The sequence below is a fragment of the Capra hircus genome, chromosome 22 (assembly GCF_001704415.2).
Source record: "Capra hircus breed San Clemente chromosome 22, ASM170441v1, whole genome shotgun sequence".
In the NCBI taxonomy this organism is placed as follows: domain Eukaryota; kingdom Metazoa; phylum Chordata; class Mammalia; order Artiodactyla; family Bovidae; genus Capra; species Capra hircus.
The window spans coordinates 56,681,315-56,697,037 of NC_030829.1; the positions used below are offsets into that span (position 1 = coordinate 56,681,315).

At 44.9% G+C, this 15,723-nt stretch overlaps 1 protein-coding gene across 1 annotated transcript in view; it reads right to left on the reverse strand.

Moving 5' to 3' along the window:
- Positions 101-15,723, reverse strand: part of PPARG (peroxisome proliferator-activated receptor gamma) — a gene marked incomplete at its 5' end in the record, with an annotated part of 45,149 nt that continues 29,526 nt past the window's right edge. The window contains 1 exon segment of the mRNA NM_001285658.1: positions 101-408. Within this exon segment, the coding sequence (NP_001272587.1) occupies positions 161-408 (248 nt within the window). The 3' untranslated portion in view covers positions 101-160.

The window sequence follows — 15,723 nt, forward strand, 5'->3', positions numbered from 1 at the left end:
ATCTTTATAAACAATATGCATAAAATAGATCTATTATTCTAAAACCTTTTCTTTTCTCAAATGCTTTTTCACAGTAATTTTTTTAGGTGTCAGATTTTTCCCTCAAAATAATAGTGCAACTGGAGAAGGAAGATGTCGCCAGTGAGCTCGGACTTCTCTGCTAATACAAGTCCTTGTAGATTTCCTGTAGAAGTGGGTGGAGACTCATGTCCGTCTCTGTTTTCTTTATTACTTGCAGCAGCTGCACGTGCTCTGTCACAATCTGCCTGAGGTCCGTCATTTTCTGGAGCAGCTTGGCAAAGAGCTGGGAGGACTCGGGGTGGTTCAGCTTGAGCTGCAGCTCCAAGGCCTGCAGCAAGTTGTCTTGTATGTCCTCAATGGGCTTCACATTCAGCAAACCTGGGCGGTCTGGGAGAGCAGAAACGGAAGACAGAACAGGAGGTTGAGTTACAAAATTCTCTGGTCCCACATCTGAGGCATATTCAGCCAATGACTCACATTTTATTGGTTTTCCTTTGGTTCTAAAACAGCGTGTTGGAGAGAAGGTAAGCAGATAGCAGGCAAGAATTGCATACAAGGAGAATGGAATGCAAGCCAAGACTGTCAGAGCTCTTTTCCAGGGCCATTCTCTGCCTGGCCAAGACTAAAGCTGTGTGACCAGTTGACAGAACACAGTGGCAAAGCGATCATCTCCCCAGGCCGGGGACTTTTCTGCTGGCATGTTTCTACTCATTCAGAAATCTCATTTTCAACTTCTGTTTCTTCCTGATGAGTCTATGTTTTATCACCTCTACTTACTTTCTTATCACAAGTTTAAACACACTTTGAAAACAACCTTTTGTCTTCTTTTTGCTTAATATAGCACACGCATTTTCAAAGAGACAGTATTTTCAAATACTGTTACACTTTGGAAGGACAGACCAAATTTTAACACAGGCTTCTTCTGACTAGAGAGGTTGCAGGTAATTTTCACTTTCTTCTTTATATTTTCCTTATTTGAACTTTTAAATGGTGAGTTTAAATTACTTTTAAGTTCTTAATGTTTTTGCTTCATGTAGATCTTTTTAGATTTATCCTTGAATACTTTCTAGAATTCTTTGCTTTCTTGAATTCTATACTTCTTTTTCATCACATTTTCTAATGTAACGATTGATTTTGTTATATTGAATCTAGTCCAATTTCACTCTTATGGATTCGAATAGTTTTTATCATGGATTTTTAGAAAACTTTGGACAATTACATCTGCAAATAATCATAGTTTAAATTTATCTCTTCTTTTCCAGTGTTTGTAGCTCTCATTTCTTTTTCTTGTCATACTGCACTGGATAATACCTCTAAAATGGTATTAAATAATAGTAGTGTCGGGAGGCATTCTTATTTTATTCCTAACATTGAGGGAAATGCTTCTAATGGCTTATCACAAGTAGGATGTTTACTAGATTATGGCAGGTAGGTTTTTCTCCTGGCTCCCCCAGAGTTTTCAAGTGTTTTAATCAGGAATTTTGTTGCATTTCATCAAATGTTTTTAAGTTTTTCTATCTACAGTGATGAGCATCTGGTTTTCTGTTAATCTAGTATAGTGGATTACATTCATAGATTTTCTTATACTCGTACACTCATTTGCTAATATTTTATTTTAGGGCTTTGAAATTTGTGAGATTGGTCCAGAGCCTTCTTTTCTGTGTGCCACTCCTTGTCTATTGGCAGTAAATGTTAACTAGCCTTACAGACTGAGTTGAGACATTTTCCTTCTGTTTCTATATAGTGATTTTCTATTCCTTGATGGTTTCTTGGCATTCATTTGCAGAACCATCTGAGGCTGGTGGTAAATCTGTGACTATCTTTAACTTTCCTCCTATAGCTTTTACTTTATTCAGGCTTTCTACTACTTATAAAGAAAAATTTTAGTAATTTACATCGGAATACAGTTGTACATAATGTTCTCTTAGAGTCGGAGTCTTTATTATTTATATCTCCTTTAATTGAATGCGTTTTGTGTATCCTCTCATTTAAAATTTTCATTTGCCAGAGGCTTATCTATTTTCTGCTTTTTAAAAAAGCACAACTTTTGGTTTTACTGATCAACTCTGTTTTTGAAAACTGCCTTTTGTTTTCAATTTAGCTAGTTCATTCTTTTAAATTTCTTTAGGTTTATTTTTTCCTTCTTTTTCTCATTTCTTGGGTTGAATGGTTAATTCATTTAGTTTCAGTATTTCTTGTTTTCTGATGGATGAGTTTAAAGCTCTAAAATTTCCTCTGAGTGAAAGCCTATGGGGTGAAACAGTTTCACCCCACAGGCTTTGGTAAATCATCCTCTTACAGTCCTTTTCTAAATAGTCTGTTTTACTATTTTGATTTCACTTTTAATCTAAGAGTTATTTAGAGATGGGCGTCCCTGGTGGCTCAGCTGGTGAAGAATCTGCCCGCAATGTGGAAGACCTGGCTTCAATCCCTGGGTTGGGAAGATCCCTTGAAAGAGGGAATGGCTACCCACTGCAGGATTCTGGCCTGGAGTTTTCCATGGACTGTATAGTCCATGGGGCTGCAAAGAGATGGACACGACTGAGTGACTTTCACTTGACTTAAGAGACATGTTTTTAGACTTCCAAGTGGAAGGGCTGAGTGTTTCTGTTTTTTCTAACTTCTGAGTTTGTTGCATTGTGGCGAGAATACAAGATTCTCTCACTGAGACTCAGCAGAGGGGTGCAGAGAGTACGTATGGCATTTAAGATACTCACTTGATATTTTATATTGATTCAAATTTTAGCTCTTGAAGGCCACTCACCTTCTTTTTTCTTTTTAACTCTTCTCCCCTTCCCTGTAAACTAAAGCACTGTATGAGAGTTTTCACTTCCCTTTTAACGGCCCTCATCACCTTGCCTCCATCTATCATTGTTTCTTTGCTTCAGCCACAGTAAGCTCTTTCTAAACCGAGTCCTTCAAGTATCCTGTGTTCTGTCATAACTCTGTGCTTAGGCAATTCTGTTCCTCCTGTTGGGAGCAGTCTCACATTCCTTCTCATCATCCTACTGACTTAAACTTACTCTTCAAAACCCTGCCTGTGTCCTTATGTCCTGAAGCCTTTCTGGAGATCATCCCTTCCTCTCCCCTGTTCTTCCAACCCCCTTTCTCTGGACTGTGCAGTGCCTACAAAAACCTCAACTGCTACTATACTAGGAGATTACATTTACTGAGTGGCTATCATTTCCCAAAAATTGTACAAAGGGCTTTGTATACAACACGTCATTTAATCTCCACATAACTCCATGAGGTAAATGCTTTAAGGAGGGGAAAATGGAGATTTAATTAGAGAAAGGAGAGAAACCCTGTCCAAGAACTGCCACTTGATAGTAAACAGCAGAGCTGAAAATTGAATCTGATTCCAGACACTATACTCTTAACTTTCAGTATGCTGTACTATAGGTACAGATTTTTTTGTTTATCTCCCCTACTTGGCCATGAGCGATCAGAGGGCAGAGACTATGTCTTGATCATCTCTGAGGCTCCAGTGGAAACACAGGAAGCACTCAGTTGACTGAGTTAATGAGTGAGAAGGCTGTTCTGGCTAAGAGTCCTGGATTGAAAACTACAATTCTTCTGGTTGGTGAACAGCCTAAAGGAAGGATCAATATACAATGAAGAAGTCTCTCGGAAACAGGGTTTTCCTGTATCTAATAAACTCGAGCAACCTTTATCCCTTGAGGTGAGACACAGAAGAGCGATGTGAGAATGGTCTCGGGTGGGATTTTCAGAACTTTAAACATGCTCTGAAGTTGTTTTTTTCTTTTTAAAATTACAGACAGAAAATTACCTGTAGTTTGTTTTTTCCCCCCTTAACTTTTTTAACATATTCCATTGACTGGAGTAATTTTTTTTTTTTTTTTAATTTTAGCACTTAATTTTGGGGCCATCAGCAAGAATCTCCGATTCTGAGAATGAAACAGATGATTCAGTCCTGGCCTAGAGACTCACGCCCCTGGAGGAGTCATCCTTTCTCACAGTTGCTATGCAATAACGAACCCCCCTGACACTTCATGGAAGAGCAGATCCTGGATGGGTGCCTTTGGTTCAACTGGCTGCCAGTCCTCCCCCCGGAACAGATGTGCCAGAGTTTGAAGGCCTGGACAGCACACGCTTGTGCGTCGCAAGCGGCAGCGCTCTGTGTGGAGGTGTCAGTGTGGTCCTCCGTGGGCTGGGACCCCACACTCTTAACGCAGAACCCTCTGCTCACGGGCACCCTGACTGCTTAGCCCCTCTCCCCTTCCTCCAGAGCAGCATCCGTGGGGTCAAAACTTCTGCAGAGGAGATGATGTTCATCTACTGGGTTTCATTTATCATGACAGTTCAAACAAGCGAAGCCACAGATGCAGCTGACGGGGCTTGCTGGAAGCACTTGGCCGCCACGCACTGCAATGGAACTGTTGCTTCTATGAGGGGACAAGGATCTGGTTTGGATTTTCAAGCCTCTCCCTGGCAAGGTTTTTTTTTTATGATGTGACGGATGAAGTTTGGCTGAAATTTTGTGGCCACTGATTTATGTTTTCTCTAGTGGCGAGTTAGACCATTTACCGACCTGCCCCACTGTCGCCCTCACTGGGCCTCAGTCAAGGCAAAGACTTGGAATGGACTAGAGAGGGGATCTCTAAGACCCTAGTTCGAAAGTTCTAAGCTTTCTCCTTATTTGTAATTCCCTTTACAAGATTCACATAATGAAACTGGGGGAATAAACTCAAAATCCAAGTAGAAAAGCACATTAACAGGCTCACACATTAAACTTAGAGCACGTGGCTAATCTGGAAAGCTAGAACAGCTTCCTTTGGTCTTCAGCCCTCCCTAGGGTCAAGAGCAAAAGGGATGTGTCAGGCTCGCCCTCACCCCCTACTCTCCAGTCGGCTCCAAGGCCTTCTCTGTTCCCCTCGCTGTCTTTTTGCTTCCAGTTTCACTCCACTCATACCTGAACCCCTACTGAGCTAAGCTGGGCAGCACAAAAGTGGCGCCTGCCTACAGACCCAGCTGTCCCGGATCCCTTCCCCTTCCCTCTCCCTCCCCCGCAGCTCAGGGCCTGCTAAAGCATCACTCTTGGAAACCTTCTGAGGTCCTCTCCCTTCACCTTGCTGAAGGTTAGAGTTGGGGTCTGGAAGAGGATCAAGGTCAAGGGACACCCCCCTTCACTAGCCCTAGATTGCCTAGAAAGCCCTTTTGGCAAAGTGCGTGCTGACTCAGACTCCAGGACCCAACCTTCAAGGAAGCTGGAGTCAATTACTGGTTCCTTACTCCCCAGGCTGCAAAGAATTGGGAAAGAAAGCTTTCCGGTCCCCATCACACAGTGCTGGAATTGATTACAGAACACTGTTGATTGTGGGCAAATCTACAAAGCTCCCATCTTATCCAGAGCTGGTTCCGTTAAGAGCTTATCTGAAGCAGATTCAAATTCTCTGCCCACCTGGGCCAGGCATCTCCCTAGCCCACATTTTCTCAGGAGATGTCTTAGTTAGAGGACCAGATGGCCATGGCGGTGTCTCCTGAAGAAGGTGCAGAAAAACCGAAGTGGATGGCTTTGTTTCGTTTCTAACAGCTGCTGTTATGACATTCCCAGTTCTTTCCTATTGGCTTTCGGATGGAGACAAGTCGGAAAAGGATTGTATTCAGTACCTTTAGGAAAAAGAAGTCTTGATAGCTGGGGAGTGGTAAATTGATCCAAAGGCAATGAAAGAACTGAGCTCGGGTGAAAGTGAAGGGAGGTGGGGCTCCTTAGGGAGCTCACACTTGGCATTTCACTTCCTCTTCCTCTCCAATTTCCTTTATCCCACTGCTTCCTAAGTACACAGGTGTGTTTAAAAAGAGCAGTGGATGCTATGTTTAAAATGGAAAACCAATAAGTACCTACTGTATATATAGCACACAGAGCTCTGCTCAATGTCATGTGGCAGCCTGGATGGGGAGGGGAGCTTGGGGGAGAACAGATACGTGTACATGTATGGCTGAGTCCCTTTGCTGTATACCTGAAACTATCACAACATTAAAGAGCTTTTTTTCTTTTTTTAAACAGCAGTGGATTTGGAAACTGAAGACTTGATCCCGTCTGTCCTCCACTTGGCTCCATGTGACTGTGGACAAATCATCTTATCTTTCTGGGTTTGCCTTAATCTTTAAGACAACAGTGGTGTTTCTTTCCTTAAGGTCATGGTGAGAAGGAGTCAGGTAAAGGAGCTTTATAACATAGTGCTGGTTGCTGTTTGTTCAGGTAGAGGCAGTTCCCATAGGGATAGTGTCTGGAGTGTAAGCAGGGGAGGGGTGGCATCTATGCAGCTGGGAAATGGGTGGTTTCTGAGCTGTTACTGGCAGAGCAGAAATTCGGGAGTATGAGATAAGGGTTCCTGATACAGACACACGCTGGGAGTTTGGGGCAGGTTCTCATTCTTGTAGTTGAATGCATGTAAGCAAGACTGTTTAAGAACAATTATGAAACATAGAAGCACCGGTGCCCACATTCACTTCTTTCTTAGAGATGGTCTTGGGGTCTTGTGGTCCTTTCCTGATCTAACCATCAGAATCATGGGGACCACTAGGCAAACCTCTGCATTCATCCAGATCTGTCTCTGGCAAACTTTGGCATGACCTGTAGCAACGCCCTCCCACCATTCTACCTTTAAGAGGAAAAAAAAAACAAAAACTAAGAGAATTTTCACATGTGTTCTTTTCATATTTAAATTTGAACTGGGGCTTGATTGAGTGCAGTGATTCTTGACTTTGCCTCCAGACTGAAATTATCTGGGGAAATTAAAAACACGCAAACGAATGCCTGACTCCCCTCTTTAGAGACTCTGACTGACTTGGCCTGGGGTGTGACTGCCGTTCCTAAAAACTTCCAGGTGTCGGGAAGCCAAGAGCAAACACTACTGATTCCAGAAGCATCTGGAATCTCAACCTCAAAGCTTACTTGCTGGGTAAACCTGGGCAAGTTCCTAAACTGCTCTGTACCTCGGGTTCCTCATTTAGAAGATGGGAGACCTGACAGTAACCCAGTGCACAGGGTGGACGAGAGGATAAAATGAGTCCCAGGATGAAAAGTGCCTGGAGCAGCGTCTGACACATGGCAAGTTAGTGATTTCCAGCTGTTTCGTATAACGGTACAGTCCAACACACCTCTGTTCTTCTTACCTTTCTGCTCCTCCCGTTTCTCTGCTGCGCCTGGGTCTTCTCTGTACCTCTCCTATTCTTTCTCCCTTAACTGCTCCCTTCCTCACCCTACCTTCTAGATGCTTTTCTTTTTCCACTCCTGGGACTGCACCTTGCAGGGGACGCAGTGGCGGGAATCCCAGCAAGGCCAGCCTACGATGATCAGAAGTGTGAGCAGCGGATGATGTGGGGAGAAACGTGGTCAATCACTGCTATGGGGGAAAGGGAACAACGGAGCCGATGCAGGTCATCTGGGGCAAGCATGTCAGGCATGGAGGCACATGTTGCGGGGAGACTCCCTCTGAAGGGGCTCATGGTCTAACACATCCTTGTTAGACAGCAGTTCACGAATGCTTTCTTTGTGTCCAAATGATAACCACCAAGGACATAGCAATGACACATGTGACTCGGCTAGGATGGAGGCTGGGGGGACCACCACCACGAAACCACGCCCAGGTCGTACCTTCTTTCATCTGCCCTTTAAGTAGCAATGCACACCAAGTCCCCTCATCTCAAAACGCTTGACTGCTGCCTCCAAAAGCCACCTCCCTGACTACAGCCCAGGACACAAAGGCATCTGGTAACAAGGTGGGCGGGGCTTCCCCCTCTGTTGTGTTCACAGTTCTTTCCTCTCTTGAGGGCACCTGCAGTGAAGGGAGTGTGGGTCCTGTTTTATTTCCAGCTCTTTCAGAACGGAAATGGGGCTGGAGACTTCAATCCTGCCCTTGGGAAGTCCTGTCTTTTTCTAACTCCTTTCATGAGATGTTCGGGTCCCTTTGTTCTGGACATTCAAGGTCATTCAAGTGAAACTCAGCCTTGGGGTTTGCTCCCCTTCTCTGAGTCTGGACCAGGGAAGCTACTGACTGCCTTCAAGCCCAGGGATGCGGGTCTATTTCTGCCCCTTCTGTGTCCCACCTCAGCTCCAACCAGGAAGCGGGGGCGGAGGAACCAGGCTGGAGCAGAAAGATGGAGAATGGTTTCTTCTTCTCCATCAAGCCTGACACATTCACGCTTCAAATCGAGTGAGTCTTCCTTGCCTCGTCAACCTCTAGAAGTGTTGAGAGCAAACCAAAGGGAGTCAACAAGATAGAAGGTGGCCAAGAATTAGCTCTCTGCACCTCTCTCCTCCTCCCCTACACTGTCCTTGCCGACATCTTTGAGAAGAACCTGTGATCTCGAAACAGGTGTGGCCTCCAACTGCTAAGTATGACCTCTCACCACATAACATCCCCCCAGACTTTACAGCATTCTGCAGCTTCTCCCCCCGCGCCCCCACCCTGCCACCACCACATATACATACTCCTGCTTGGTCCGTACCTCCTTCAGGGGCCAGTAGGGCCCAGAGTTCTCCCCTCACCCATTCTCCCCAGTATCTTTCTCCCTTGGGGTTTTGTTCTCAATCCACAGCTAATCCCCTTCAAGTGATAGCTGATAAAGAGATTAGCTGATATCTCCCAAGAGTATTTATATGGTACTAAAGGATTTTAAGAAGGACTATTAGTGAAATTTCAAGTGATCTGACTGGCAGGATCGCATGGAGCTACTTTAAATTATATCACACAAGGGAAGAGGGAAAAGGAGCATTTATGTGTGCCAACCATGTCCCAGGCATCATGCCAGAGGCTTCACATAATGTTATTTACTTAGGGGGCTGATAAGGAGTTTGAGGCTCCGGCAGGTAAATGTGTGCAATCATACACTTAGTAAGTGGTGGAGTGAGGGGGTTTGGGGGGTCCACAGCCTCCCACTGCCCCTCCCTCCTCTCCTGGTCCACAGATGAGGGGTGGCGGGTGGGACCCCCCGGGCAGCCTCTCTCCCCTCGCCACCTGTGCTGGCCTCTGGAGCCGGCACCGGTTTCACTCTTCCTCACTCAAAGAGGATCTGAGTGTCGTGGCGAGCTTGTGCCAGTCTGGAAGGCTGCCTGGGGTCACCCAGAGTTTAACCACACATTGTGAGAACCCCAAATGATAAAGTGCTCCCCAAAGTGGCCCACTGACTGGCTGACTAAGCCTCTTCCAAGATGTCAGTGCGGGGACAGGAATGACTCAGCAGTTTGGCTTTCAAGCCCATGTCTGTCTCTGAGGTCAAGTGCCACGACGAATGATCCCAGCCTATGGGGCCTGGGGTTGGGAGGGGATTTTATTTCTGAAGCAGTCACAGATAAAGATGCTTCAGTGTTCTACCACAAATGACAAAAGCCTGTGTGTGAGTGTGTGTGAGTGTGCGTGTGAGAGTGTTGTGAAGGTGTGTGAGAGGGTGTGTGTGTGTGTGAGTGTGTGTATGAGAATGTGTGTGAGTGTGTGTGTGTGTGAGTGTTTGAGTGTGAGTGTGAATGTGTGAGTGTGAGAGAGTACGTGTGTGTGTGTATTTGAGAGTATGAGTGTGTGTGTATAGGTGTGTGTGAGTGTAAGTGTGTGTGACTGTGTGTGTGTGAATGTGTGTGTGTGAGTGTGTGTGTGTGTGACTGTGTGCGTGTGTGTGTGAGTGTGTGTGTGTGTGAGTGAGTGTGTGTGGTTTAAGTTCCTCAGATGATTCTAGTGTGTTCTCCCTGCACCCCCCCCAACCCCGAGGTCTCTGGTTTTTAGAATTTGGGTACCAGTTGAGAACTTATATAAATATGCCTCCCTCTGCCGAAACCAAGCCCTCCATGGGACATTTCTAGATAACCCACACTGAGTCATCATTCAAAGCCATCTCGGCCACCTGACAGGGTCTGCCTGCTGGTCACGGCAGCACAGTGCAGAGACCAGACTACCAGGAGAAGAGAGCAGTGTCACACGCCATGTGGACACAGGGCAGGTGCCCAGCCGATATTTTCCAATTAATAAATGAAAGCAATTACTCTCCGACACAACCGTGGCCCAGACGGGGAATATGAATCACGTAATCAACACTCTTCCACTGTCCAGCTCAAGGTTCAGTCACATGAGAAATCAGATGTCTGTGTTTTTTCTCAACATTACAGAGAACAGTTAGAAAAAAACAACTTTTACCCTTAGGTACCAGCTTATGTCTCATACGGATAAAGCAGATGGATATTTAATTGTCACAGCAGAATGGAAGGAATCTGCCCTACTGGTCTTCACAGTATTCACAGTATCTCAGTTTTAAACTATTTTTGGTTTTGTCTCCTCCCAGTTAACTAGTAAGGATGATGCCAGCAGACAAAGAAGGCATGGGGACCACTGGTGGAGAATCAGGGCCCCCCCAACCCCCCGAGCTGGGGTTTCCTCAAGAACAGCACAGGCCCGCTCAGGCACCTGCCCTCTTGTCTTCTGTTCCAGAAGAGAGGGGGGCTGTCCATTCTAACCTGCAGAAACAACGGTTCTGCAGTTAAAATGAAAGGATTATACACGAGCTGCCAATACCCACAAGGTTCTGGAGGGCTGTTAGGGGTGGGGAGGAGAGCCGACACTCACAAGCCCAGAGGCCCTCCCACCCTGGACCCGTGGGTCCGTGGTCCTCCGGAGAGGGGTGCTCACTGTACAAGGACTGGGAAGAGCAGACATCTGGATGCTCAGGAAGACAGTAAGTTACTGACAGGTATTTGAACAGTTTTACATTTCTCTCACAAACTTCCTTGCAACCACTCCTCTCTATCAGAACCTGCTGTAAGATGCTATCTGACCATACTGGGACGTATTTACTTGGGTACTTCAAGTTTATGGTCAGTTTTTGCAGGGGGCTCTGCGAACCAGGGTGCTGTGCTACCTAGACATATGGAAGAGCCAGCACCGGTCTCGGGGTTAACACGGGAGTCCACTCCTTCCCAGAGCAGTCCTCAGACCTGGGAGATATAATTTTGGGAGGCAGCTGGGAACAAATGGTGTCTGGAGAAGGGCTCTGGATAGTAGGAAGTGATGTTTGAACTGTACCTGGAAATTCTTGATTGAAATACTTGAAGGTAACAGGGAAATGGTAATTTCTGCCAAAGAACTGCAAGACCAAGGTAAGTAACTGGGATGGTTCCACATCTCAACACACACAAGGCAGTGGCAGTTAAGGGCATCTGTTTGAAGGTCAGGTTGGATCTGACCTTGGCCTCACTGATTAGGAGCTCTGTGACCGTGGGGCAAACTGCCTAATCTAAAGCAGTTCTAAACTTCTATTTTTTTCCATCTGTAAAATGGGGATAAGTGAGAGATTTTCTAGAATTGCAGGGAAAATTAAAGATTCAGGATGTAGGTAAAGTGCTTACCATCTGTTCTGGCTCACAGTGAAGTGAAGTGGTCAATAGATGGCAGCTCTTTTTATTAGTAATATTTGATCACTGTTCACTCAATAAGCATTTATTAAGTACTTATTCTGGGCCGGGTTCTGTGCTCTGATTCTAATTCCAACAAACTAAAACGTAGATATCACACCTATGGGATGTCTCTGGCGGTCCAGCGGTTAAGACTCTGCCCTTTCAATGTAGGGGGGCATGGTTTTGATCCCTCGTTGGGGAACTAAGATCCTGCATACCCCAAGGTGCAGCCACAAATACATAATTATTTTTAAAGCATATATCTATACACATGTAAGTCATGACCAAGGATATAAACAGAGCTCTGGTGTACTGACCTGAGCAGTCTAGGTGTCAGAGTATCCGTTCTTCCTTCACCTACAGATGTACAGCTATGAAGAATTCTCCCTAGTAGCCTGTGCTCTCTGCCCACTCTACAGGAGAAAAGCACGTATTCACTCCAAGAGCAGCTGTCCAAAACTGCTTCGTGGAGAAAGAACATGACTGGAATGGCTGAAAACAGGAGGAGCCGCTATATAGGAGGTTTGCATAACCGAGCCAGACCCAAGAGGGTAAATGGGGAGGCCGGGTGACTTGCCATCTGTGGCTTCTGCACCAATATTTACAGCTTCTCTGTCATTAGGATGGTGATGACAATCTGCCTCGAGAAATATATTGTAAAATCCATTGACGTTCCTCCCCCATATCGTGGAAGTTTGGGAAGGACTGTGATGGATTCCAAACTGTTTTGAATTAACAGAAAGAACTTTTTCCTGTTGCCGAGTTCCAGCTGGAACCCTCCTATGCTTTTTCTCCACCAAACAGCAAACGCCCGAGGGGGGCAAAGTGTCCAGTGGAGTGTCCTGAGCTTTCCACTTGGCCTTGGCTGCTGGTAGGTTTTGGGGAGTTTGCTGGTGTGCCTGGCACGATGCTGTGGCGCCAGCTGCAAACATGCCCTTGCTGGAAGCAGTTTTATTACTCTTGACGCCACCCATCCAGGCAGTGAGACGAGAGGGAGCAAGGGCTTCTTGCTCCTTCTCTTCCCTTATCATGACTGCCGAGGAAGCCTTGCTTCCGGACTCTGGGCCCAGGGCTCCAGAACAGTGATGGGAACACAGGTTGGGGCCACTGACCCGATGAGGGAGTTGACCACATCTGCCAGTCAAGTGGCAGAGGGAACTCGGGGAGGTGACAGTCGGGATGCCTGGGTTTCCCTTCTAGTTTCACTGCTCACGAGTTGTCAGTTCTTAGACACAACCCTTTCATCTCTGACTCTCTCTTCTCTCTATGGAATAAGAATAAAGATCCAGGAGAACTGTCGGGACCTAGTGAGAGAAAGTAAGGGACAAAGTGCTGTGCTTCGGCTCGGGGAATGTGGTTCTTTTTAGTCTCGTTCTTCTTGCTTGAAGCTCGAAGGAGAAGGAGGGAGAGAGGAGGAAATTCTGAGAAGAACTAGGTCATCTCTCTCAGCGAGCTTGGTCTGAGAGGTGCATACATAGTAGAGATGCTGAACACCAGGCCAATCTAAGGACCAAATCTAACGGCATCAGCAGTTTCTAGGGTTGAAGCTGAGTGGCCGTGATCTTTACTACTGCAACTCCAGTTTCCCTAGCGAATACTTAGTTGGGTCAAAATCAGGTACTTTCATCCAAAAACCCCCTTTGGGTCCTCTGGGGAATCCCCCACTCTTAACCTCCCCAATTCCTCACCACCCCACTCTTACATAATGCCCATCTCCCCTTCAGGCTAGGGTCATGACCTTGACCGGGACGAAGCTCTTCTATGAGTGAGTCTCAAGGCCAGCTTAGAAGGAGGTCACCAGGTTCCCTGCCCATAACACTCCTCTCTCGAGTCCCTGAAGCTATCTGCAGACTTCAGAACAAACCGCACAGGAGAAAATAACCCCTCTTGTTAAGAACAGGTAGGATCAGAATCTTGTCAAAGCCTCTTTGCTTACATGAACATCTTCCCTTGGAAAACCCAGGATGGGAATTGAGAAATTATATGTTGTACGAGAAATTACATGGTGTACTCAAACACACCACTGTCTGGGATGGTGGTTCCACCATCTACAGATGACCAGGAAGCTCATCTCACTGGGATCCAGTCTTTGGGTCCAGAATGACCAGAGCAGCTCTTTCTCTGGCCTCTACCCACCAGCTTCTCTGATTAAGGGAGGGAATTGAGTTCCTGGGTGTTGAGCAAACATGGGGTCCAGTTTATCCATTCTTACCTAGTGCCCAGAGGCTGACTTCATTGACAAAATAAAACTTTGCTCAGGGAAGAGAAGGATTTCCCTTTTGCGATATGGGAACTTGCCAATGGGCCAATGGTTACTTTTTTTTTTTTTTTTTTTTAAAGAAGTCTCAAATGATTCATAGGGTTTTCTTCTCATTATAACTACATGTATATGATTTTAAGATTCTATGACTGGCAGCTACTTTCAGATTTCTTTTCATTATTGTGAGGATCCAATGAACTCTGGAAACTGGCTACTGTGAAGAGAGTCTGGGGAACGCTCAAAGGAACTCGTTTATACAGCACTGGCATTTAAATGATACCATTTTTAATTTTCATAACTGAAAGCCAAAGTCTGCAGTATTTATCAAATTAAATCAAGTTATTCTCGGAGCTATTTTTGACCAATTCATACACATTTTAAAGGCCTAACTGAATAAATGATTTTAAAAAATAATCTAGTTTGCGTGTCATGGGGAGTATATGGCATTTTTCTAGATGAAATTATACTGTCCTCTCACGTGCCCATCAAACAACATTGCTCAGGTTCAAAAAGGCCTGAATTACCATGACTATTTTTTGCCTAAATCTTTCCTGGATAGAAACCAAGCATGTTGGAATGGCTTATTTCAAATGGCTCCCTTAATATCTGCGGTAGGAATGAATATAAACTGGCACAAACTTTATGGAAAAACAACCTGGCAATAATGAAACAAAAGACTTAAAAATGTTCATGGGCATCTATTCAGCAATTCTACTTCTGATAATTTATAGAGTGAGAAAATAATCTGAAATGTTAACAGAAATTTATATGTAAGAAGAATCACTGCAGTAGAATTTAGAACCCATTTTCCATAATTTTCTATAACATAAATCAACCATAATTTGCTCTTATAATATAAAGCAACCTATACATAAGTAGGGAGATAATTTAGCATGTAATGGTCTTTTATGAAATGAAATATGTTATTGTCATTAAAATTGATAGCATACATTAGAGAAATGCAAATCAAAACCACGGTGAGGCATTGCCTCACAGTAGCCAGAATGGCCATCATCAAAAATCTGCAAGTAACAAATAGTGAAGAGGGTGCTGAGAACAGGGAGCCCTCCTACACTGTCGGTGAGGATGTAAGTTGGTGCAGCCACTATGGAAAACAGTATGGGTTCCTCAAAAAACTAAAAATAGAGTTGCCACATGATTCAGCAATCCCACTCCCGGGCATATATCCAGATAAAACTCTAATTCAGAAAGATACGTGCACCCTATGCTCACAGCAGCACTATTCACAACAGCCAAGACTTGGAGACGACCTAAACGTCCAGTCGACAGATGAGCGGACAGAGAAGCTGTGGTTCGTATTTACCACAGAGTGAAACAATGCCCTTTGCGGCAACACCACTACAACTAGAGATCGTCACACTAAGTGAAGAGAATCAGAAGGAGGAATACCACAGGATGTCACTTACAGTGAAATCTAAGATACAACACAAGTGAAGCTCTCTGTGAAACAGAGAGAGACTCACAGACATAGAGCATAGACCTCGGGTTGCCAAGAAAGACAGGAGATGTGGGACAGATGGAGTGGGAGGCAGGAGTTGGCAGACGTAGGCTGTTACCTAGAGAATGGACACAGTAGGTCCTGCTCTATAGCACAGGGAATCATGGTCAATATCCTGTGGCAAATCATGAGGCAGAAGAGTAAAAAAGGCATCAACACACACACACACGCGCAGCTGAATCGTTTCGCTGTGCAGCAGAAATGAACACGACGCTGTAAGTCCACTATACTTCAATTAAAACAAATTTTAAACGGTAGCATACAGATATGTCAGCACAGGCACAGAAGCGTTTTGGTAGCAGAAACAGACCTTTGTTAATCCTATTTTATTTTGAGGATCCGGAGCTTTACCTTTCACTTACACCTTTCTATAGTCTTTGAATCAAAAAATGACTGTATATTACTCTTATTTTTAAAATTAAGAAAAATATTAAGATTGTTAATGACATGAGAAATGATTAGGTGTAAAAAGGAAGATACACATGGTACGTGCTCAGTTACCACGTCCGATGTTTTGTG